Raw genomic sequence first — 24443 nt, forward strand, 5'->3', positions numbered from 1 at the left:
GCTGACTCCCCAGCAAGAACAGCTGAAACAGCAGCACATCCCAGAGACCCCATTTTGGAAATGCAAGTTCCCAGCTTGCTTTCACAGGGAGTTTAATGTCTTGTGTCCTGCTTGCATCACCACAGCTTCAAGACAGCCATGCCCACTCTCTTACCTCCCTGCACTGTTTACTGTTGTGGCTTCTCAATGCTCTGCAATCCAGTATCAGTCAGAATCTTGCTGCAATTCACTTTATTACTCACCAGTTTTAATTGAACAGGTCACACAACCTCCCAAACTGCCTCCCCTGCTGCCTACGGACTCTGTCCTGCCAGGACCAAGCCATAAAGAGCGGTTCCCTCCTCATGGGCAGCTCATTTCTCAAATGCTGGTGCACTGCCTGACTACAGCCACATCTCAGACCACAACCAAGAGGACACAATTTTATCAGCCTGTGACAGCATCAAGCAGGGACAACAAGTCTGAGAGAGGCGGTGAGCCTTAGTGACATGCAGCCTCAGTGCTGCAGGAGGGTGAGCTCTTGGGGAAACAAAAAAAATGCCACGGCCCAAATTACATGTTAATCACAAAGTGTATTCACCCCATTTCCAGTGCTCCAGAACTGGCTCCACCGAGACATCACAACAGTCTCTCAGAAAACTCCATCCGCAGCCAGGATCCACCCTGATAGCCGAGGCTGGTAGACGCTTGCCCGTGGCCGCAGCTTCGCTCTTGCCCGATGTCACTGTCGGGATTTGATGGCCGTGGCCATCATGCCCCCCAGCAGGGCGGCGAAGGTGAAGCCCTGGGCCACGACACGCGCCCGCATCATCATCTGGGAGCGCCGAGTGTTGCCTTTCTTGAAGCTGATCAGTCCGTAGGTCAGGACGCCGACGGTGCACAGGCAGCCTGCGGGGAAGGACGGGGGCTGTGAGGCGCGGCCGCCCCCGGGCCTGAGCGCTGCCGGCCGGTTCCACCGCACCCCCAAACCGGAGCCGCGCCCGCCGGGGCTGAGGGATCAGCCCCTCACCAGCGACTACCGCCCCGGCCCTCGCCCCTCAATCAGCCTCCGTCCCGCCACCCCCCGCCCCACTCTCACCGAGGGGCACCAGGGGGTTCTCGCGGGTCTTGCGCAGGAACTTCTCCCCGAATCCCTCTTCAGCGAACGTGGGCAGCGGGCTGGGCTCCAGCGGCGGGGGCGGCCCGGCCGTCATGGCCAAGGTGACAACACCAACCCTTTCCGGCCGCCGTAGCCCCCGCCTCCTACGCGGTGTATGCCGGGGATTGCAGTCCGACGCGCACACTTATCGCGGGGCGCTGCTGCCTCGGAACTACACTTCCCGTGGTGCCCCGAGACGCGCCCGGCAGCCCCGTGGCCAGCCAGCGCGTGTCCGCCATGCCGAAGGCCAAGGGGAAGAGCCGGCGGCACAAATACTCCTACAACCTCAACCGCAAGCGCCTCTACCGCAGCGCCCGCCGCCGCGCCGCGCCCCGCATCGCCTGGTGAGCGCCGGGGCCACGGGGGACGCGCGCCGAGCGTGGGCTGGGGCAGGGTGGCCGGGAGCCGCTGCATGTGTCGGTGGGAACGGGGACGCGCGCCCCCGCGGGATGGGGGGCACAGCCGTGATGTCCCTTGTCCCCGCGCAGCTCGCACATCCGCCATGCCTGGGACCCGCACAAGTCGGTGGCGCAGAACCTGGCCGAGATGGGCCTGGCCGAGGACCCCAACAAGGCTGTCCCCATTCCGAAGAAGCTGTTGGTAAGGGAGAGTTTGGCGGGGACCGCTCCTTTGTGGGGGATGAAGGAGGCTGGGGGAAACAGCGCGGAGAGCATCCAGCTTCGCAGCACGGAGCAGGTGGCTCTGGATCAGTCTCTGGCGGTGGACGCGTTTCTTATCTTGATCTACACGCTTATCTCACCAAGATCCTGGCGTGGGAACGAGCTACAGCGCTACGGAGACATGATGGACTTTATAACAAATATAGATAAAGTCAGTCCTGTGCCAGAGACAGGTGGGGTTGGGAACGCTGCAGCCAAGTTGCTCCTGATAACAAAGAAAGGCTCTTTGTGTACGGCAGTGCCAGCCTGGCCCATCTGCATAAGAGGGCAGCGCTTCCAGGTGAAAGGTGGCCCCATGAAACTCGAGGAAAAAGTAGGAGTGACCTTATTTGCCATTTGTCTCCATTCACACAGCGTTTCTCAGATGACAGCCTCGCCCACGAGCCAATTTAATGGCACAAGTAAGGCTCTGCTTAAGCCAGCTGGGATTTCCTGCCCCTTGCAGCCATGTAGAAGCAATCTGGAGTTTTGGGAACAATGTGTGGGGACACAGCACTCTTCCCAATTGGGCTTTTCTTCATTTGTCTTTTCTCTGCTGTAATTCAGGGGATGGAAGTGGAAAGCGACGGACAGCAGCTAGGAAAGAAAATAGTGCGGAAGCCATACGTGGTGAATGGTCAGTGTTGCATTTGGGGTTCTCCTAAACCCCTGTGGGTTATTTTGTCATCCCGTGCTGTGCCAGGGGTAGGGAAGGGTGTTATTTCTTATCCAGCCATGTGGAGGAGAGCGTCTTTTCCACAGTGTTTGTCCCTGCAGCCTCAAGAGGGCCCTTGTCACTGTGAGATGTGCTGGTGTGTGGGCCCAGGGTGATGAGAAGCCACGGATGCAGTACCTCGTGTTTCAGTGGTGGGCTGGGCAGTTCTGAGCAATCACACTCTGCAGCCTGGGCTGAAAGGGTCTGCTCCTCGTATGTGAGCTGGAGGAGGGCTGCAGTGCAGGCCTGGATGCCTGCAGCCCGTGCAGAGGGCTGTTGTCTTGGCCATTTTCCTGCACCATCATGCTGGGAAATGTCTCTGCATGCACCAGCAGCTGAGCTGTGGGGCTGGAGTCAACCTTGAGGGGAGGTTGGGGACCTCTGAGGTGTTGCTGCTTCCTTCCCCTGCCTCATGCTGCCTCTGCCCTCTGCCTAGAGATGGAATTGGAGGCCAGCCTCCCTGAGAAGAAGTCGAACACGCTCTCACGAGACCTCATTGACTATGTACGATACATGATCCAGAACCACGGGGAGAACTACAAGGTACATTCCAGAGCAAGGAGCAGCCGGAGTGATTCACTCCTGGATCTTCCCATCAGCAGGATGAGAACCGCTAATCCTCTCTGTCCTGAATCGTGTTTTGCAGTCAGCTGGTTCTTAAGGGAAAACAACGCTTTGAACGGTGGCCAGATCCCTGTCTGAGTCAGGCAGTGATCACACTGGTGTGGGTGGGCTGGTTTGGTGTTTGCTCTTGGGGATACTCCTCTGACTTACCTTCTCCTTTGTCACAGGAAATGGCTCGAGATGAGAAGAACTACTACCAGGATACTCCCAAACAGATTAAAAGAAAGATCAATGTGTACAAGAATTTCTATCCCGAGGAGTACAAGAATTTCATTGCATCACTCAAGCCAGAAAAAATGGAAGTGCAATGACTGCTCTTTTCCTCAGGTTTACCTGCAAGTGCAGGGTTGACTTGACCATTTCCCAAACTAAAAACAACTGGCCATGGAGGAAGGACCTTCATTAGACAGAGATGATTGTAATTGTCCCTGAAAGACTCTTTGGCACTGGCACTGACTGTGCTGGGCTGCTCACTTTCTGTGTGGCAGCCAGCACTTCTTTTAGCTTTGCTAAAATAAAATACTCTTTCTAGCTGCTTGTGAATGTCTTGCTTGTGGGCTCTTGCTTGGTGCAGCTCTGCTTTGGAGAGCTCCTGGTGGCAGCCGGTGTGATGTTGGCACTGGTCGTGTGTCACCCTCTGCGGTCTCAGGGCTGGGTGTGGGCAGCACTCGGACTTTTGCTGATTGTCCTGTGGGCAGCGTAAGTTGGAGCAGGGCCACGTGCTGCTTCCTTACCCCGTACCTGCAGCTTGGGAGACCGGGCTGGGGTCCCTTCCCTGCCGAGGAACTGGAGGGCAGCAGGGAGGTCACCCTTCTACTGACAAGAGGAAGGAGCAGCTGTAGAAAAGGTGTCTCAGTGAGACTGTCTGGCATGTACTCCTGTTCCCTGATGGGCTTGCCACCTTCCACAATTGGTTTTCCAGGACCCAGCGGCCTCCTGTCTGCAGGAGGACAGGACATGTGGGCAGGACACTACCGCAGCCCCGCCACCGGGGCCGTGGGTGCGCTGGAAACCCGCTCGGGACCCGCCCCGGGACCGCCCCTCAGCTAGGCCCCGCCCTCTCCGCACGAACTACATCTCCCAGCGTGCCCCGCGCGAAACTACCACATCTCGCGAGATCGCGCGTCTATAAGAGCGCCCCCGCAACCGTAAATAGCCTCCAGCTGTGATGGCCCCCGAAGGCTCCGCTATGAGCGCTCCGGGCCTGGCCCTGCTGCCGCTCGCCGAGTCCCGCTGAGCCCCCGCCATGAGCTCTGGGCAGCCCGACGCTCCCGGTAAGGTTCCCCCCGCTCTCCCTGCCGGCCTCGGTCGGGCGCGGCGGCGGGCGCTGAGTGCTGCGCTCTCTCCGCAGCGCTGGAGCCGGGCGGTGGGGCCCGCTCGGGCAGGATGTCGCTGCCCCTCGGCGTCCCACGCCGCGCCTTCAGCTACGATGATGCTCTGGAGGACACGGCGCCCATGACACCGCCGCCCGCCGATCTGTGTGCCAGCGTCCTCTGGAAGCAGCCGGTCATCCCCGAGCGCAAGTACCAGGAGCTCTCGAAGGTACGGGCCCGGCGGTGCTCTGGCCCCGGCATGTTCTTGGGTACCCCGCAGCTCTGGCACCTCTCCCCTGGCATCCTCCTTCTCCCAAGCATCCCGCCGGTCCTGGCACTCCTCCTTCCTGGCTGGCGCTGCCCCCCTGCCCTTCCAGCAGGACCCTCGGGAAGGGCTGGGGACAGAGCTCGGCATTGCTGCCTGGCCCTGCTCTGGGCACACGGAGGTGTGGGTGGGACAAGCGTGTGCTGAGCGTCTCCTTGGTGTTTGTGGTTAAAAAAACCCCCAGCAACTAGCTGTAATTAAACTAGAGCATAAGGGTGGTTTAGGTTGGATGTAAATCCTTTACAATAAGGGTGGTGAGGCACTGGCACAGTTTGGCATGGAGAAACTGTGGCTGCCCGATCCCTAGAAGTGTTCAAGGCCGGGTTGGAGTGCGCTCTGGATGACCTGGTTTAGCGGAAAGTGTCCCCCCCACCGTGGCAGGGGGTTGGAACTGGATGATCTTTAAGATCCCTTCCAACCCAAACCATTCTGGGATTCTATGCTTTGAGTGCAGGACCAGCCCTTCTAAATTTAGAGGCTGTTTTCTAAGTTGGAAATGAAGCTAAATGTTGTTGGGTTGAAATATGTAACTCTGCATCCCTTTGAGCTTAACCGCTGTTTTATACCTCTTCGATTTTTAAATTTCTTGTGGGAGACAACCAAAAGTTGTAGCTTGGTACAAAAAGTAAACTCTCCAGTCAGGGAGCTCCTGTTTTGGGAGGAGGAAGTCAGTGTTTCACAGGATTTTTTGTTTTCTAGCACTTATTTTCTGTTTCTTTGCTAGGGTCTTGTGGTCAGTGGTAGAACTACGACCACTTGACACACTGAGCAAGAAACATACAAGGAATGAGGTGGGAAAACAAATTGCTCCCACCAGGTTCTGCTCTGTGACTGCCATTCTGTGAACAGCTGGTGCTTGAGCTGCCTTTGGAAGGTGCTCTTGGTGCTTTTGCTCAGTTGACCTTGAAGTCCAGTTTGCATTTAGGACAAGAACAGATGTTCTGGTTTCTTTCCTGTTGACCTTTTTGTACTTGGACTAACAACTTGTTTGCTCTGATCCTGGTAGGTTTTCAAATGCTGGGTGCAAGTCACTTGTTCATTGCTATGAATTCTAAGGTTCTGAACACTCCTGGGCTGCAGTGAGGACAGCATAGGGATTTCTCCCATGGGATGAAGGCTTAGAGCAGTGTTGCTTTGTCTCACTTGTGCAGTTAGAGGTGTGTCCTGACCAGGTGCTGAGATACTTTCCCATCTCAAACTGTCCCCTGCTGCTTCCCCACAGGATGAGGAAGGGGATGCCGACATGAAACCTGTCATAACTCCTTCATCGTCCACAGAAAGTGTGAACAAGGTGCCTGTGGTGAAGGCCAAGGCCACTCACTTCATCATGAACTCCCTCATCACAAGTAAGAGCTCACCTCTCACGTGGGGGGTGGCCACTGAGAGTGCTCCAGCTTGGTGATGCCTCAGGGTGATTCCTGGAGAGCTCTTGGGTTTAGATGGACTCTGCTCTGGTGCTGTGTGAGTTTGTTTTTTTTGGAGGACATTTCCAGAAGGAGGCAAGGAACTGGGGAATAGGCCACATGTGGAGCTTCTGTGTTTCCTGGGGCTAAGGGAGGAGTGCAGAGTTTGCTGACAGGACACTGCAGTCCGTGTTGCTGGAGTGCAGAGTCTGCTGCTGCTCTGTTTGCTTATTAACTTGCTATTTCTGAGTGACAGGCAGAGCTCTGCCATTAACACAAGTGGTGAGGAGAGCTGACACACTGTGCTAATGGGGCACTGGCTGGCATTTATGTTAGTTAATAGCAGCAGCTGCCTTGCTAACACTTCAAAACATAAATCATGATGCTTTAAAATAAAATTGGGTCAGTTATGCTTGCAGAGAAGATGTGCCCTTTTGCAATAAGGGGAATTATTTCTGTATTAATCTGTCCATGCTGCCTCTTTCAGCAGCCACAAATAACAGGGATCTGAAAATAACTTTAATATGTGAAGTGTTATCTGTTTTAAAGAAGACAATGGGCTTTGCCAGTAACCTTTTTCTGCTCTGATTCCTTTTGACTTTTCTCTTAGTTCCACTAGGGAGTGAACATCTTATGCTGGGGTTTGGAGGAAGTGCTTGTGTTTTTCACAACTGAAGTTGCTATCAGTGTATTAGATGCTGGCTCTGTATCTGACCGAAATAGCTTATTTTATCTAATCTAAAATCACTGGGAGTCTTTAAAACATGAACTGCAAGGCTCCCTTGAATGTACTGGGCCACTTAAAATGTCCATCTTAGTGGGCTCTTCTAGGTTTATAAAGTTGTGAGTAGGAGTGATGCAGTGTCTGGGGTGAGATGGGATTTATTACAGGTGTTGCATTTGTGATATATCTGGTGATTTGGGACAAATCACTGTTCAGCTGAATTAGCCCTGTGTCTCAGGATAGTTGTCAAGTCAGAATATCTCATCAGCTTCATCTTTCTGCCTCAGCTTATTACAACGTGTGAATGATTAAAAAAGAGGGGTTTGCTTTCGGTTGCTGGAGCTGCCTTTGCTAGAACTGCTTGTGGTGGAATTTCTTTGTGAATTTGTGCTCTTGTGTGTTCCAGAGCAGACTCAGGAGAGCATCCAGCGCTTTGAGCAGCAGGCAGGGCTGAGGGAAGCTGGCTACACACCCCACAAAGGCCTCACCACTGAGGAGACCAAATACCACCGAGTGGCTGAGGCAGTCCACGTAAGGCTTGTTTTCCATTGGATTTCTCCATTCAGGATGTGTCTAGTTCAACATTTATCTGGTGATACAACTTTTGGAGCGTGTTGCCAAGAGTCCTTAAGCTGCTTCCTCTGAAGGCTTTTAGCTCATTGTGTAGAATACTTTACCCACTTTTATTTTAAAGTAAACATTAGCCTTTGTAGTTTTGAAACAATTGTTTGTCTGAAATCTGTCACATTTCACTGTCATGTCAAACTGTGACAGTTGTCTTTCCAAGTGGGGACACACCTACACAGTCTAATTTCTTGCTGCACTTTTGAATGGTGCCCTGCAGTTTTGTAACTGTGTCCCCAAAGAGAACTTGTAAACCGTGCATTGTGGAAGTTACCAGATGTGTCTTACTGAAAGAAAGGTCTTGAATGACTGTGTTACCATGGGCTACTGAGCTCTTAAAAAAAGATCTTGCAGTTGGAGTTTAATAGTCAACTCTTCCAGTGTCCTCCCACGAGGTCAAAGTTTCAATAACTGCGTCGGTGAATTGCATTAGTGTGGCTTGAATAGCCACAGGAAGCATTACAAGGTACCCTGTGTATTTTGTGTTTGAACTGTAACTGCCCTTCAAGTGACTTCTTCAAAGTTCAGTTTGTGCTGTCCAGCTTGTAATAACATGGTTTGCATACACCCAGTTCCTGTTTATTTTGTGCCCAGGTTCATCTCTGTTCCAGAGTAGTGTTTCCATCCTGATGTCCACTGATTGCTTCCTAGGGTCTGGTACTCCAGTACCTTCTGTGGGAACTGGTCTCACCCTCATTACAGAACTGGTGGGACTGAAGGCTTTGTTGCTCTGAAAAGTGCTGGAGACAAATGGGTGCTGTGGCATTTAGACCTGTTACCAGGTAGCTGAAGTGAGCTCTGCTGCATCCACAACGTCCCTATGAGTGCTGATGTTCCTTGCTGTAGCCTGAAGTGAGCTTTCAAAATGCTTATATTTGATGTGGGGAGAAACTTAAGGGGTGTATGCACATATTGTAATACTGGCTACAACTTTAGGTGAAGTGACACTTTATCACCTGTGATAGAAACAATTGTCTGGTTTTGACAGTAAAGCTGGGTGTTGTTCCTTATGTCCTGTTTTTAAGCTGTGTTGCTTCTGTTTCTCTTGCCTCTCCTGACAGAACCTAAAAATGCAGAATGGAGAGACAGCAAAAGATGACAAACAGAATTCTTCTGCTCAGTCCACTCCAAGCAGCACCCCCCACTCCTCCCCCAGGCATAGAAACAGGTACTCTGCCTCCTTTGGTTTCCTACAGGCTGCTGAGGTGGGAGCTGATACACAAAACCTTCTTATCCAGTAAGGGACTGTCTGGGGTGAAATTCAGAGCCTGCTGAGGATTTGTGTTGGATAGATCCAAATGTTGGAAGCCTGGGGAACTTGAGCATGCATATCTTATCCTGGGTGGTAACAAACCTGTTAAGATTTCTTAAATTGCCCCTGTTAACTACATGGAAAGTTCCTGGCATGGTGGGGTCACTTGAAGTATTTATTCTTGTGTTTTAAAATTCTCAATGATTTTTTTTTTTTCTTCCCTTAGGGGTTGGTTTAGTCAGGGATCCTCTATTTCTATCACTGGCTCAGACTTTGCTATGGAAGGTGGTGGGGACAGATTGCCATCTGAAAGATGGAGCTTTTTTGGACCTAAAGCTGTCCAGAAATCCACCAGTGATGCAGGTATGTCCTTGAAAATCTGCCTTGCCAAGAGCAAGGGGGGAACTGTCACACAACAGACTTGCTGGCTCTTTCTGGAGTCTTACCCTGCTTGCCTTGTTACTCTCCAGGACCACCTTGGGAATGTGTGTTAGTCATGTAATTTCTGTGCCTAAATATAGAGCAGTTGGGTAAAACCTGTGCCAAGGATCTGGAAGCAGAAATAACTTGCAGTGAGCTGCAGTGGAAGGAGCAGGGTGTGACGGTGACAGCTTTTTACTCTTTCTCTGATGCAGCCAAGACTGGAAGTGCCAGCCCCAATGTGGAATAAGCTTTAGATGACATGAAGCTGCTGGAATTTGCATAGGCTCTCTGTGGTGTTGAGTGTCAGTGCCACGGCTCACTCCTGGCAGCAGTAGGAAATGGACTTGACTGGTTTTCCTGGTTTTTACTGTGATTTTTTTTTCATCAGGAGGATTTACCATTCAGTCCTATAAGGGTGCCCAGAAGCCATCCCCAATGGAGCTGATGCGTGCACAGGCTACAAGGATGTCAGAGGACCCAGTCACCTTCAAGCCACCCAAAATGGACATTCCAGGCACAGATGGGAGGAAACAATCTCCACGTTCCCACAATATCAAACCTCGGGATCTGAACGTGCTCACTCCCACTGGGTTCTAGAGGAAAGCTTCCAGTGTCTTTAGCAGGCTACAAGTGTGTCTTAGGCTCTGCTTCCCTGTCTGTGTGCTGCAGTAAAGTAGGAAAGTCTCCCTTTCCAGCTCTTTATCTCAGAAAAAGAAACAGTTGTGATTGTCCTGCTAAAGCCAGTCTTTGAAAAACTCCTGCACCAGTCCTAAACCAATGTAAACCATCCTGTCTGCTGCACTGCACTGGTTTGGGCTGCCAGGCTGCTCTGGATGTGCTTCCCAGTACACCTCACCACAGTGAAACCCTGAGCCATGTTTTTTTGGGACAGGATTCCATGTGGTGTGTGAGCAACTGGCTTGTATGCCTGGAGTCTGGTTGTCTTGTCCTAATCAGTGCTAAAGGACCCACAGGAGGACTGGTTCTGTCAGAGCTCGAGCAGGAAATGATGGAAACAAACAAGGACTGAAAACTGGACCATTAACTGCCAGAGGGAAGATGGGGTATGTGGTTGGTCAGTTTAAATGTGGTTCTCCCTTACTATCCAGTGTGACCATGTTTTTTGTTCTTGGAATATTTTTTAAAGGGAAAAGGGACCAGTGATCATTCTAAGGTGCTCTCATTGGAAAGGCAGGGAGAAGAATCTTATGGATCTTGGAAGTAATAAGGAAGAATTCATTTTCTTCCAACTCTTCATGTTCCTCTAAGAAGGTAGAAATGACCAAAGCTGGTGTGGCTTGAACCAAGTAATCCTCCTCTCTTCTTTCTGCAAAACAGCACTGTCCTGCCTTCTAGACAGCAGATTTGCAGGTGTTCTGGCACTCTGGGTGCTGCTTGATTTGTTTTCGTTGGGGTTTTTTACCCTAGAATCACACAGAATGTATTAGACACTGGAAACACTTCTCAGACAGGGTATTTTTGTTTTATCAGCATTGTGTTCTTCAGGGCTGGGGGAGGACTGAGGGCTGACCAAGGCTGAACATTCCTCCCTGCTGAGGTACAACTGGATGTGATCCTTGGCCTGGTCAGAACCAGTTCCTGGGAACAGCTAACACTGACTTTCAGGAAAAGTGGAAGGAACTCCTGGCTACCATCTAATCCTTTAAGCATGATAGGCAGCATTGCTCTGTAATCCTCACCTGTGCTCTGGCAAATGGGTCTTCTCAGGTCTGCTCTTCATCTCACGACTGTGTTGCAGAGTCTCTCAGCCAGCAGCAGCCTTGCAGCTGGAAGCCAGGACATTATACAGAGGTTACTTAACATCTGGTAGCTGTTGAGCTCCGGGGTTTCTGCCTTCTTAAACCAAACATTCTCCCTGGAGAGGTGGGGTTGGCTCCCTTGGCTGGCTGCTGGTCCCTCTGAAGCAGCACATTTTGTAGCACTGCTTTCTCTCAAGCTTCAGCAGCACTGCCAGAGATTTGTTGTGTGAAAGTCCCCCACCCAACCCAGCAGTTCTGTCACCACTCATTTGCACCTTGGCAATTAGGCTCTCATTTGACATTAATTTATTTGTTGTCTGTATTCATGTCTCCTAATGTGTATGTTTGTTTTGTTTGTTACAGGACAATAAAATCCTTGTGAAATGGAGGTCCACAGTGTGTGTTGGTGCTGGTAGAGCCATCTGTGGGAGAAATGTGGGGCTCTCCAGTGAGTGTGGGGTCAAGGTTCTGATGGACAAGGCTCCAGCAGCACCTCACTAGGGTGAAATATTTGCCCACAAACTCCCCTTTGACAGGGAGACTGGGTTTACAGCCAGGCTCAGTTCTGTCTTAAGGCTTGTGCAGATGAAACATAACATGAAGTCTTTGTGTTTTCTTGAGCAATTCAAATTCTTCATGTTCCTGAGATTGTGTCCCTTGTTGCTTGTGTGCTGTGTTCCCACCTGTACTGTGGAGGTGGGCTCAGGTATGGGAACCAGGCTGGTATTTCCCTAGAGGTGCCCAGTTCCCCTCTGGAAAGATGTGGTTTGGTGCTGTTGTAGTGTTTTTAGCTGCCTTTTAAAGTCCTGCTGATGGAGCATATGATTCATCTGGGCTGGGGATGTCTGAGCTGAATGATTGTGTTCCCTGTGCTCCTGGAGTGTAAGCTGAGCTAAAAGTCATGGACTAGATCCAGGTACTGAGGTACAGGCCACTGCTGTGGTCCTGATTGCACAGGTGAATCTCACAGATTGGGAAAGCTGGGGTTAAAGCATGGCCTTGTGGTGTGAGCTGACAGAGCTCTACACTTGCTTTGGGCAGGGCTGGCACCAAGATGAAAGAATCGTAGCAAATATGAAAATAATTTATTTTTAAAGTGTACAAAGTGCCTAGTAAAACTGTACAATGAGGCAAATTTAAAAGGAAATTCTGAGACAATGTAAACCAGACATCTTTCCAAAGAAATGTATAAACGAAACCCCCATGATGTTGAGACTGCAGCACGAAATGGGGGGTTTTATATTGAGAACATGAAGTTTTGTCCCCCTTGCTGCAGGGGTTGTCTCCATCAGGTCGTAGCGACAATGAAGAACAACTCCTGCAGCATGAACAATTTCTCCTGGATTTGTAGGGGTAAAGGCTGCCCCAGGGCCTCCTGCATTCTGCTGATGAAGTCATTCATCTTCAGCTGAATGTCCAGCTGGCTGATGTCATCACTGTCCTGGGGCCTGGGCTTGGCTTTCTGAGCGATCAAGTCCATCCGGTCACTGAGGGAGCTCCGCAGGTGCTCTGCAAGAGGAAATGCTGGTGGGCAGAGGCAACAGGCAAGGGGCTGCCTGAGCTGCTGGGATGGATCCCAGTGTGCCACAGGCAGTGCTGGGAACGGGGCTGATCGTTATCCTTTATGGTTCTGCACAAGACTTTGGGAAGAAGGAACCAGCCCCTCCTGGAGCTCATTCTGCATGTGGAGAGAGCCCAGGGAATGGGGAAGGGGCAGAGCTTGTATAATCCTTGTGTGAATGGCAAAAGGGCAGCTGCAAAGGAGTCTCCAAAGAGCCCAACAACAGTGATTGCCTAGGGCTTCAGGGAGAGTGAGACTTTGCACACGTGATGGTGGATTCCTCTGCATTCATTCATGAGAGCCTTAACCCTGGGCTAAAGCACCTGAAATTGGAAGAGACTTCTGGCAGAATTACTTTTAGGGAGTTTTACAGAGTGCTTTGTGACTCTGCCACTCTCCTAAGGTCAGACATGCTGCTCTTTCCATGGCTGCTGTGGGTGGTGCTCCCTGCCCAATTTACCAAGTGCTGAAAGTGTCCTGGCTTGCCCAAAGAGTGCCCAAAGGAGATGGTGATGCTCTTTGGAGATGGTGAGGGGTTTAGAGGGGAAGCCACATGAGGAGTGGCTGAGGTCACTTGGTGTGTTTAGCCTTGAGAAGAGGAGACAGATCAGACCTCAGTGGGGTCTGCAGCTTCCTCAGGAGTGGCAGCTCCGATCTCTGCTCTGTAGGACAGTGCCAGGACCTGCAGGAATGACTGGAGATGTGCCAGGGGAGATTTAGGTTGGCTATTAGGAAAAAGTTCTTTGCCCCTAGGGTGGTGGGGCACTGACCAGGCTCCCCAGGGAATGGTCATGACCCCAAGGCTGCCAGAGCTCCAGAAGTGTTTGGACAACACTCTCAGGCACAGGGTGGGATTATGGAGTGTCTGTGCAGGGCCAGGAGTTGCATTCAATGATTCTTGTAGGTCCCTTCCAACATGGGATATTCTATGATCCCTTTGCCTTCTGCTTTTTTTCCTAAACCACCATATTCTTCCATCCACTGTGCAGCAACTTAGACAACACTGGATACAAAGCACCCTCTTGTGTACTTTCCAGTGCTGGGAAGTGCTTCCTTCCTTTAGAAAGAAGGCTATTTTGTAGGGGCTAAACTTGGCAAAGCAAGTTGGGTGCTCTGATTGATGCAGCATCACTTTGACTGCTGGGAATAGTTGCTATCATGGATGGAGGCACACTGTCTTTATAAGATTCAGTGGCCACGAGCCCAAGAGTGATGAGAAGAGGAATTTGGCTGTTCTGCTGCAGCCTCTTGATGAGACTGTTTGTTAGGGCCAGAACAAGCAGTGCTTACCCAGTTTTACACTTTGGTAACTCAGCAGCAGCAAACTCAAGTACTGCAGCATCTCGTCCCACCTTTGCCACGTTGCTGTTTCATCCTAGGACAGGAGATAGTATTTGGTTGTTAGAAGTTTTCTCAGAGGAAAACAAGTCAAAGGAGAGGTTGTACTGGATACCTGAAATTGTGGCAGCACAGAGGAGTGGCTCAGGAAATACAGGATCTTGTCCAGAGACATGGATGAGGTTGTGGGCACATCACAGCTATGCTGGAATAACAGCTCTAGCAGTCTGCAGCGCAGGAGCTGGCTCTCCATGGTGTTTACTAAAGTTTCCCTGGAACACAAAAGGAATTTACTTTGGAACAGACAGCACAGCCTGACCAGAGACAACTGTTCCAGCATGCTCCTGCTGTGCTGCTGACCCAGTGCAGATGTGGGGGACTGCAGGGGCTGCCCAGCCGTGCCGTGGAAGGAAGACCACCAGATGTGGTGAGGGACCTTTGTTATGCAGCTTGGCCATGGCCATGTTTTCATCCTCAGGTGTCACCTGCAGCAGCTGGAAGTGAGTAGAGTCTCTACAGCAAACTGAGCTGCTTCACTCCACCCCACCCAGCAGCCTGTGTGGCAGTGGCCCATTCCTGCTGACCTGCAGGGAGCACAGCCAAGCCAAGGGTGACAAGGGGTGAGGGGCAGACGGATCTATATCTGTCCTGGGCAAAGTGACAGCTTGGTTAGAGTCAGTTTGGCTCAGTTACACTGCTGTGTGCAGAGTTCTGCTGAAAGGGTGTGAAGGGCTGCCTGCTGGGCACTGCAAGCATGGGTTTGAAATGCTTGGGGGCCTAGTGGTCTCTTGTTTACACCAGGGCCAGTCAGGCCCTTGTGCTTTGTCTTCACATTTGCATTTCTTAAAGAACCAAACAAAGGATGTCAAGGCAAAGCTGTAGGAACTGCATCATATTTCTGACTACTGGTGGCCCATGGGAATCAGTGCTGATGTGCTAATGCACAGTGCTGCTTTTCAGACTCTCTTTACAGTTTTAAGGTCACACAACTAACAAATGGGAGAATTGACTGTTCTCAGTAACACAGCACCTGTTCAGCTGGTGATGTTGTATCTCCATGGGAGACACAGCCATGCTCTTGCTGGCTGGCCTGTCTTTCTATACCCCGTAGAACTTTATGCATCCAAACTTGGATATAAATTGGGAGTAAGACCACAGTTCACACATGCAAATGCTGCCTTGCACACGCTTGTCTCACCTTTGGCTCCTCAGGGGGATGTTCAGTATGAACGGGAATATATCATCTGCGATCTTACGGGAGCTGCAGGTGGGAGATCTGTCCACTTCCACTGCCATGGACAACATCCGCTGGAGCAGGAGTATCACCCTGGGTGAGAGGGACAGTCAGCACAGGGAGACTCTGCTCCTCAGCTTGCCAAGCAAAGCCTTGGGGATGGCCCCTAGTTCAGCCTCATGCAGCGAGGGACACGGGAATGCAGTGCGCCAGGTTTGGTGTCTCCTGGTGCTTCCGAATCTGATGCTCTTGCAAGCAAAGCTCCATCCCCAGATTGGCCCTCGGGAGGTCTTGGTGGCTCTGCTGATTGTTGGAGCAGCATGGGGCAGCCTGAGTGTGGGCCAAGAGCTCCAGCCTTACACTGCATGCAAGAGGATGACACTGAGCCAGTTTCCTACCAGGTGAGTCTTTTGCTCACCAAGTCGTGTATCTAACCCAAAGAAGAACCAGCAAAGCTGGTCACAGGTACAGTCTGGCTTCCCTGAACTGGCAGGGGGAGAGAGACTGTGGCTTCTGCCTGACCTGGGTCCATGATAATGCCAGCAGGGAGTTTGGAATTCTGGAGCTTACTTTTGGGCAAAGAAAGCTGTCTGAGCCTGGTCAGTGCTGGCCAGCCTTGGTGAAGATGAGCTGTGTTCAGCCCTGGCTTCTTGCAGCTGCTCCGGGGGCTGGGAGAACCCGACTCCTGTAACTGCTGCCACCAACCACTTCACCACTTCCCTGGGACAGAAACAAGAATTTTATTGGGGATGTGCCTCGTTTTGCTGTGTTCTGACCTCTAGATACACTTGGAGCTTGAGGAAAGACCCTGAGAATGAAGAGAATGTTCCACCCACTTAGACAGGTTAGGGAAGTAGCTCTGTTGAGCAGCTCAACAGAAGAGCTCTCTTGTACACCTGCCCGCAGGACTGCCTCCTTCTCAGTCCTCAGCAATGCAAATCTGACCTCATTCCTGGGAAAAGCCCACTGTATTGTGACTGGAAAGGCCTTGCATTGTCTCTGGTGGTTTGCTTTTGTCAACCTTTTCCTAACTCCTATTGTTGGCCCTACACTTCCCTTTGTCTCCCAAGTCTTCTTCTTGGAAAGTCTGACTGGAGTCTCAACAAGTGTTCCCTGAGCCTCTGCCTCTCAGTTTCTGGTTAGAAAACAAGGAGCAGGAGATGTCCCTTACTTGACATTGTAGAAGCACAAGTCACATGAAAGCATTTTCTTGGCAATTGACTTCTGCAGCAGCTGTGACTTCAGATTGTGCTGCAAGTCATCCTCCAGGGTCTGCACCACGTACTGCAGGAAGAGGAGCCGGCCGGGGGGCTTCTCCTGGGGGCAGATGGAGAATGTATGAGCCTGGTGGGGCCACAGGGTGAGGAACACCAGGGAATTTGGCTGTCTTAGGAGTGGACTGATGTACGTGACTGAGGAGTAGTTCTAGGAGGGAGCTGCCTGGCTCAGGCAAGGCCCTGAGGGGCATTTCACTAGTGTTGTGACCCAGAGAGGGTTTATCTGTTGCTGTGCCTTCTTCAGTGGACAACCTGCCTAAAACCGTGCAGAGGGTTAAGGGAGCACTGTGGATAAATGTGGGATTCCCAGCTGGCACTCACTGTTGGACTGGCCAGCTCTGCAGAGCACAGCCACACGAAGCACTTGGGCGACGCTCACCCCCAGGCAGCATGTGCTGGATGATCCCTGCCCCCTGTGACACACACGGTGCCAAGTACCTGGTCCTCCATGATGAATTTCACCAGTCTCCAGTCCCATCCCACAGTGGCGACGTTGGCTGGATGGAGCCTGCAAGGACAGCCCTGTCTATTTGTGCTGAACTGCCTGCCCACCTGCCTGGAGGCATGGCAGCCCCTTAGCCCTTCCCCAGCCCTTGGCCCTTCCCCAGCCACTCCCACCCCACTTGCTCAGGTGCCTCCCCTGCCTTCTCCTCTCCATCTTTGCCCTCATCCCTTCTCCTCACCATACCACATTAATTTTTCGGAAGTACCTGACAGGGGCTGTGCTCCATGGAGATGCCCAGGACTCCTTCCTGGGCCTATGGCCTCATAAAACATTGTACTTCTCTGTGGGAAACCTGAGGGCAGCAAGGGAACTGCTGCAGCCACTCCTGCAGCCCAGGAAAGGCACTTCTGCTAGGTCACAGCAGTGAAGAATGAGACCTGTGCTTCACAGCAAGGCAAACACACTCTTCTGTCCCCAAGGGCTCCCTTGTGTCACAAGCTGTCCCTGACCCACCCTCAGCCCGGGGTGTGCCTGTGCTGGCAGGAGGATTATCCTGGCTTATAGGGGAAATCACCCCCTCTTCTGTGGGTGAGCACCAGAGAGAATAACCCTTACGCTGGGCAGACCCCTAGGAGCACCTAGCCAGCCCCAGGGCACTGGGACAAGGGGAACACATACATTTGGATCTTCATCAGCAGCATGTAGATGTCCTTCAGGATCTCCCCTTCGTTGGTGTCCAGCAGCATCTGTCTGATCAGGTGGCAGATGATTTCTTTGGGGGGACAGTGCTGGCAGGAGACAAACTCACTCAGGAAATACAAGGTGCCCTCCAGGATGTTCTCCTCCATAGTGGTGTACACCATGCTCAGCTTCCCGCTGGGGATGAGCCCAGGTTTCTGCTGTGTACAAGGCAAGGCAATGGGTGAAAGCTCCCCCAACACAGAGGAACCCGGCTGTGGTGCGGGGCCCACCATGAAGGGAGCTGCAATAACCAGACCCCCTGACTGCCTGGCAAAGGACAAGGGGAGCAGGGGCTGCTCCAAAACCTGTTTACCTGCTGTGTTTCCCTGTTAGGTGCTATGCCTTGGAGGAAGAGGTGCTGGACTCCACTCCTCCTGAAATTGTGCAGTTTGTCCAGCCAGGCCTTGCTGTCAGCGTCAGTCCTGGCTGGGGTGGTGTGCTGGATTGGTTGGTGTGGTGGGAAGTCACTTGCTTCCAGCAAAGGCCTTTGGGCCTTTCCTGGTGCTTTAGGAATGGTTGGGGCAGGGCTTAGCCTTGGAGGGAGGTTCCTTTCCTGGCAGAGCTGGGGAGGGTCTTCCTCTGGGCCATCAGCTCTCCAGCTGCTGTTGCTGTCCAGGCTGGGGGGGGATGGGGACAGGGACAGCATGTCTGAGTCCAGCTGTGAGTCCAAGTTGCTGCTAAAGGTGGTAGTGCTGTAGTGCTGCTCTGAGCTCCAGCTGTGGCAGCTAGAGGCAGGAGAGAGGCAGCTCCAGTTCTCCATGATTTCTGCTGTGTCCATGGTGGAACTGAGCTTCACAGGGGTGCTGTGCCATGTTGATGCAGGGCTCCGCCCTGCCACTGCTTGCATTTCTTCTTCTGTGGTGGGGCAGAGTTGGGGATGGGACAGGTGTGCTGCTGGGGCAGCAGGCACATTTCTGGGGTTCTGGGCAGCACCAAGGGTGGAGTGGAGAGGGCTGCACATGTCCTCAGTCAGGTCGATGATGGCGAGGCTGCTCGATGGTGTCAGGTCTGTGTTTGTGTCCTCACAGGTCAGGTCAATGATCTCCTGTGGGGATGGAGCAGCAGTGTCAGTGCCCTGTCCTGTTGGGAGCATCTGCTATGGTGGCACTGTAGCTGAGTCCAAGAGGGAAAAGGGCACCAGCCCAGCAAAAGAAAACAGGGGCAAAGACCCTTCTGCCCTGTCTGAGGGGGCCTGTGGCCCTGAGCTCTGGGATCAGCCTCCCCGGGCAGCACAGCTGAGCCTGAGCCTGACCCAAGCTCTTCTTCCCCTCTGCCCTCAGGGCTCATGTCCTCATGCCTCAGCTCAGAGCAGACCTGTCTGCCTGCTCAGCTCCTTCCCATGACAGGGAAATGCCAGTCCTTCTGGCATGTCCAGGGAAGGCAAGGATCCACACCCTGGCATCTCTTCTGTGGCACAACATCACCCACTCTAGAGGACAGGAGTGGCAGGAAACAAAGCTGCCTTTTGATCTGTGGCACCAATCTGGAGCTACAGCAGCCCTGAGACATTGGGGATTCCCACCCAGGCCTCGCTGGACGATGCAGGGTCCGAGGGGCGGCAGGGGAAGGCAGCTGTGCTTGCACCAGCCGCAGGCAGGACACAGCACTTCCCAAGATCTTGGCGTGCCCAGGAAGGGTCAGCGCCTGTTTGGGAAAACATCCCCCTCAACACCTCAAACCAGGGAACACGTTTAGCAGACAATTTAAATCCATTTTTGCCCCGACTCAGACCTGCTGCCTTCCCCAGGGAGGTGGCAAAGCCCAGCGGCCTCCAACTGCCTCAGGACCCGGGACAGCGGTGCGGGGCCGGGGACCGACCGCTCCCCCGCCCGGGGCTGAGCCTCGTGCCCGGAGCCGCCGCCGCACGGCCTCACCGGCCCCGCACCCGCCGGCGGAGCCGGACCGGGCACAGCAACGGCACAGCGGCCGAGGGACGGCAACCGCATCCCGCTGCTGGCCCCCGCCGGGGGCTGAGCCCTGGACCCTCCTCGGTGTGCAGAGGGAACGGCGACACTCCATGGCGGGCAGCGGGCTCTTTCGAAGGGTACATGGCCAAGGAGGCTGGGACCCCTGCGAGGGGCACGCTTGAACGGAACACGGCTCTGCTGGCGGGAGGTGGCCGCGGGGAGTCGAGCCCGGCTGGGAAGAGGGTGGGAGGTCCCTAAGGATGCGGCTGGGGCGGGACGGGACGGGACCGAGGGGTCCCCGGGAACACACGCCCACCCCCCTCCACTGCCCCAAGGCTTCTTGTCCGTGCGCGGCTCCCGTCCCCGCCCGCAATGGGAGCGCCGCCATCTTTGTGTGGGCTAGCGGCGCCGCGCCCGGCGGGAGCCCCGGACTCACGGCGGGGGCGGGCAGCGAGCGGCGGGAGCGGCAGGGCCGGCGCGGCGGCGACCGGGCGCCCTCCGAGTCCGAGTCGCTGACGAGGACCACGCTGTCTTCCATCTCGGCCGCAGGTGGCGGCTCCGCCCCGCCGGTGGGGCCGGGCCGGGCGCGGGGAAGCGGCGGAAGTAACGTCAGGCGCGGGGCCGGGGCGGGGCGCGCGCGGGGGTCGCGGTGCCGGCGGCGGCGGCCCCGCCATGGCGCTGTCGCCCTACGTGCAGGCCATGCAGGAGCTGTTCCGCGCCAACACGCGGAGCCGCGAGTTCCCGGCGCACGGTGCCAAGGTGCACTCGGTAGCCTGGAGCTGCTGCGGCCGCCGCCTCGCCTCCGGCTCCTTCGACAAGACCGCCAGCGTCTTCCTGCTCGAGAAGGACCGGCTGGTGAGATCCCCCGGCATCGGGCGGGCGGGGGTGGTGCGGATCGGTACCGGGGTGTTTGGGCAGGTGTCCGGAACCGGGAGTGTGTCCCGGTGGTCGGTGCCGGGCCTGGGGGTGGGTACTCGGTGTGCGCCGGAGCGGGAGCATTGCCAAGGACAGCGCAGGCCGGGTCTGCGAGCCGGGAATGGAGCTGGAGCGGAACGCGGCGGGGATTCTCTGTCGTGGCCGGCCGTGGGCGGGAGCGTGGGTGGGGTGACGGTGGGGCCCCGGGCGCAGCTCCTGATTTATCCCAGCGTGGATGCAGCGTGCTGGGATGTGGGGCAGGAGTGGGAGCAGAGCTGGGCATATCCTCACGTCGTCTGCCCTCTCCCTCCAGGTGAAGGAGAACAACTACCGGGGCCACGGGGACAGCGTGGATCAGCTATGCTGGCACCCCAGCAACCCTGACCTCTTCGTTACAGCGTCAGGGGACAAAACCATCCGCATCTGGGACGTGCGCACCACCAAGTGCATCGCCACTGTTAACACCAAAGGTGAGTCCCTGCCTTCCCAGGGAATCTTGTGAGGTGGGTCCCGGCTGGACCTCAGCTGTGTGGGACCCATCTGCAGTGGCACAGAGCTTTGGACCCTTCCTGTGGTTTATTTCTGTTTGGGGCATCTTTGCTGACTGCTTTGTGTTGTGCTCATCACGTAAGGGTCGATTTTCTGTGGGGTCAGGACCGGAGGAACTAGTGAAATATGGTGCTGGCTCTTAAAATATCCTGTGTACTTGTCTCTGGAGTCAGTGGGTTGTGAGACTGGAGACTGGGGAAAAGCATGTTTACAGAGGGCCATGGTGGAAATAAAGGTTTGTGTGGATTCAGAGAAACAGTTATTTGAATTCATGTGATGCTTTACCCAGATACGATCTCTGCTCTTGGAAGTATCCAGTTTTGAGTTGTTGGGGCTGGGAATGGCATTGTAAGATGACATAACAGCAACCTGCCTTGTTCTTACCTTCATTCAAAGGTATTTATTGTTGGCTTCTGCTTTTTCTGGATCTTAGAGATCACTAGATTCAGAGGACCTTTGGCTTGACCTTGTGTGGTGATTACTGTGGTCCCATCTTGGCTCACATGGGATACGGCATATTGTTTTCAAGCAGTACTTCTCATAAGTTTGATTTTGCTGCATAGCTACTGATTTGTGTGTTAGACTGAGGAACTGGCATTCTTTCCCATTTGGGAATGGTTGGGAGTGGAAGTGGGACCTGCTGTGTTTCTGTCTCTTCAGGTGAGAACATCAACATCTGCTGGAGCCCTGACGGACAGACCATCGCCGTGGGGAACAAGGATGACGTGGTCACCTTCATTGATGCCAAGACACATCGCTCCAAAGCTGAGGAACAGTTCAAGTTTGAGGTGAACGAGATCTCCTGGAACAACGATAACAACATGTTCTTCCTCACCAATGGGAACGGCTGCATCAACATCCTCAGGCAGGTGCCCGTGGCTGCTGGGTGGCTGGGCTGGCTGCAGTCATTTGCAAGTACCTTTGTTACTTTTGGGAAACTTGAATCCCACATTCCAGCAATCCCCTGCCCTCTGGTAGGAATGAGCTTGCCTGGAGCTGAGGTTGCCACAGTTCTGGGCTGGCCTCAGCTCCCTGATGCTTTGCCTCATTCACTGGACACTCAGTGTCTCCTGCCTCAACTGGGTTTGCTTCCAGTCCTGGTGTGCCTCATGCCTGCCCTGCTCTAGGCAATCCCTGTGCTTCTCTCACTGCTCCCTGCCCTCTCCCTTCACAGCTACCCAGAGCTGAAACCCATCCAGTCCATCAATGCACATCCTTCCAACTGCATCTGCATCAAGTTCGATCCCATGGGAAAGTACTTTGCCACGGGCAGTGCTGATGCGTTGGTCAGCCTCTGGGATGTGGATGAGCTGGTGTGTGTGAGATGCTTCTCCAGGTAGGTAGAGCTGTCCCAAAGCTTTTTCCCCCCTCTCCAGGGACTGGTGGCAGTGCCTCACTGTCTGCTCCCCTCATTTGCTGCAGGCTTGACTGGCCTGTGCGGACACTGAGCTTTAGCCATGATGGGAAGATGCTGGCCTCAGCATCAGAAGATCACTTCATTGACATTGCCGAGGTGGAGACAGGTAATGGTTTTATTTTGGGGAACACCAAGGAGGAAATTGGATGGAAAAGTGCTGGTGGAGCTGGGAGGACACAGGGAGAATCCATCTGCTAAAGAAGAGCTTTGCTGTGCTGAGCAGAATGCCATGAGGGGGAGCCTCTGCCTCGGCAGTCTGTGGTAGACACGCCTGTCGTGTCTGTACCTTGTCACTGGGTGACTAAAAGGCGCCGGAGCAGCGTTCGTGCTGCCTCTGCCCTGCGCTGGCAGAAGCTGCAGGTGCTTGGCTCTGGGGAGCTGAGCAGCAGAGGGGGCTGGTGGCTCTCCAGGCTGACATAGCTCCTTTTCCATGCAGGAGAGAAGCTCTGGGAGGTGCAGTGTGAGTCCCCCACCTTCACAGTGGCCTGGCACCCGAAGAGGCCGCTGCTGGCCTTTGCCTGTGACGACAAAGATGGCAAATACGACAGCAGCAGGGAGGCTGGCACTGTCAAACTCTTCGGGCTCCCCAACGACTCCTGATGAAGCTGCTGCACCCGGGGAGGCAACACCTGCCTGCTCTCGGGGGTGGGAGCTTAGATTGCATTGGTGGGGCAAGGAGCTGGCTCCTCTCCTTGCCAACCTGGCAGGGCTGTGACCTCGGGCTAGCTCAGTGTGTCCTGCTCTTGGGAGCTTTTGTAAACAGGCAGCTGTGTGCTGGGGAGAATGGGGGGATGCTGGCAGGGCCCCCCTCTGCTGCCTCCTCTCTGGGGGATGGGGGCCTTTTTCCAAAGGCAAGTGGCCAAAGAAAATCAGTCACTGAAGGTGGCTGCTGAGGAGCCTCCCATGGAAGATGCTCTGCTCTGACCAGGCTCCCCAGCAGTGATGAGCTACGTGACTGTCCCCTTGTCCCCAAAAGCCTGGTGGCAAGGGCAGCTCTGGGAGCACAGCCTGCTTCTCCCCCTCCCAGACATCCTATGTCCCTTCCCTGTGCTGGGGCAATGAGGGCAGGGTGGGGGGGATGTGTACTGGTAGATGTTTCCCCAGCGGGGGCTTTTTTTCTAATATTTGTGGTGTCTTTTTCTAATTTTGATAAATGATCTTCCTTAACGAAGGTGCCTGTGGCTATTTGAAGCAGGAGGAGGGGGGTGCTGAGCTGCTCTCCCTTCCCCTGCCTCCTTCCCCTGGCCATGGCAAGGCCCTGGCAGAGGGGTCTGTCCAGAGTTGTCCCCCTTGTCCCCATGCCTGTCCCCGCCCTCCGTGTCCCCTGTCCTGCGCTGTCACCGCAGCAGGGGGCGCTGCGTCCCCACGGTGGGGACAGGGGACAGCGGGGACACGGCTCAGGCGGGGACATGGAGGACACTGCTGGTTCCCTGCCACGGCCACCGGCTCCGGGCAGAGCCCTTCCCCTGCCCTGTCCCCACTGCCCAGGGAGGGCTGCGGGGATTTCTCCCCACCTGCACCATCGTGCCGGGTCACGGGGCACAGCCTGCCTGCGATGGAGACCTTGCCTGCGAGATCTCCGCTGTTTCCTACCCTCATATTTCCTTCTGACAGAAGCTTTTCTGGGTGACTGCTCTGCTGATGCCGCCTGGGTAACAGCTGAGCTCTTTGCTGGTAAATGATGGCACATCAGTCGGAGCTGAGGCTGGCACCAGGCTGAAGCCTCCAGGGCTGTGCCAAGCCTGGGCGCTGCTAGGGCCTCTGCCTTGCTGCAGAGGCATGAGGTGCCCCATGCCCACAGCCTCATGCCCATCTCTTGGAGGGGTAGAAGGCTGTGACCCATCAGAAACAGCCCTTGGACCCCTGGGTATCCCCAGTCATTCAGTGAGGGAAGTCCCAGGGTGAAGGGGAAGGGGCAGAAACCCTCATGCCTTGTCTGTGGGACATCCCTTTTGTCTTGTCCCCAGCCCCAGAGAGGACAGCCGACTGTGGAGTGGGAAGGCAGCAGGAATGAGCAGGACTCTGGGAGCCACATGTGGCTGCTTTGGGCACCTGTATAGACCTGGCTGGGGGCCAGCCCATGCATGATGAGCTGCCAG

General features: G+C 54.2%; 5 protein-coding genes across 6 annotated transcripts; 3 read left to right on the forward strand and 2 right to left on the reverse strand.

Moving 5' to 3' along the window:
* Positions 1-552: 552 nt before the first annotated feature.
* On the reverse strand, positions 553-1253 carry HIGD2A (HIG1 hypoxia inducible domain family member 2A). The gene is made up of 2 exons (XM_069029021.1): positions 1079-1253; positions 553-888 (listed from the first exon to the last, which is right to left on the reverse strand). Exons 1-2 carry the CDS (start codon positions 1191-1193, stop codon positions 722-724), a joined length of 282 nt encoding a protein of 93 aa, XP_068885122.1. The 5' UTR covers positions 1194-1253; the 3' UTR covers positions 553-721.
* A 27-nt stretch (positions 1254-1280) lies between these two features.
* NOP16 (NOP16 nucleolar protein) lies at positions 1281-3679 on the forward strand. The gene is made up of 5 exons (XM_069029020.1): positions 1281-1482; positions 1627-1738; positions 2365-2434; positions 2949-3055; positions 3304-3679. The coding sequence occupies exons 1-5, from the start codon at positions 1376-1378 to the stop codon at positions 3445-3447; spliced, it is 540 nt and encodes a 179-aa protein (XP_068885121.1). The 5' UTR covers positions 1281-1375; the 3' UTR covers positions 3448-3679.
* Positions 3680-4281: 602 nt separating this feature from the next.
* KIAA1191 (KIAA1191 ortholog) lies at positions 4282-11348 on the forward strand. The gene is made up of 7 exons (XM_069028730.1): positions 4282-4410; positions 4488-4678; positions 5997-6120; positions 7308-7432; positions 8587-8693; positions 9004-9140; positions 9589-11348. Exons 1-7 carry the CDS (start codon positions 4383-4385, stop codon positions 9795-9797), a joined length of 921 nt encoding a protein of 306 aa, XP_068884831.1. The 5' UTR covers positions 4282-4382; the 3' UTR covers positions 9798-11348.
* Positions 11349-12029: 681 nt separating this feature from the next.
* On the reverse strand, positions 12030-20016 carry SIMC1 (SUMO interacting motifs containing 1). 2 transcript variants are annotated; one of them, XM_069028871.1, is made up of 10 exons: positions 19900-20016; positions 17870-18601; positions 17494-17711; positions 16809-16878; positions 16265-16410; positions 15664-15813; positions 15058-15186; positions 13975-14131; positions 13812-13896; positions 12030-12469 (listed from the first exon to the last, which is right to left on the reverse strand). In XM_069028871.1, the coding sequence occupies exons 1-10, from the start codon at positions 19999-20001 to the stop codon at positions 12249-12251; spliced, it is 2010 nt and encodes a 669-aa protein (XP_068884972.1). In that variant the 5' UTR covers positions 20002-20016; the 3' UTR covers positions 12030-12248. The 2 variants fall into 2 exon arrangements, with proteins under 2 accessions (XP_068884972.1, XP_068884971.1); XM_069028870.1 differs by having other exon boundaries at positions 17494-17714.
* Positions 20017-20110: 94 nt separating this feature from the next.
* THOC3 (THO complex subunit 3) lies at positions 20111-23511 on the forward strand. Its single transcript, XM_069028872.1, has 6 exons — positions 20111-20318; positions 20692-20848; positions 21588-21792; positions 22102-22263; positions 22350-22450; positions 22781-23511. The coding sequence occupies exons 1-6, from the start codon at positions 20136-20138 to the stop codon at positions 22942-22944; spliced, it is 972 nt and encodes a 323-aa protein (XP_068884973.1). The 5' UTR covers positions 20111-20135; the 3' UTR covers positions 22945-23511.
* The last annotated feature ends 932 nt before the right edge of the window (positions 23512-24443 follow it).

The sequence above is a fragment of the Aphelocoma coerulescens genome, chromosome 13, assembly GCF_041296385.1.
Source record: "Aphelocoma coerulescens isolate FSJ_1873_10779 chromosome 13, UR_Acoe_1.0, whole genome shotgun sequence".
NCBI lineage: Eukaryota > Metazoa > Chordata > Aves > Passeriformes > Corvidae > Aphelocoma > Aphelocoma coerulescens.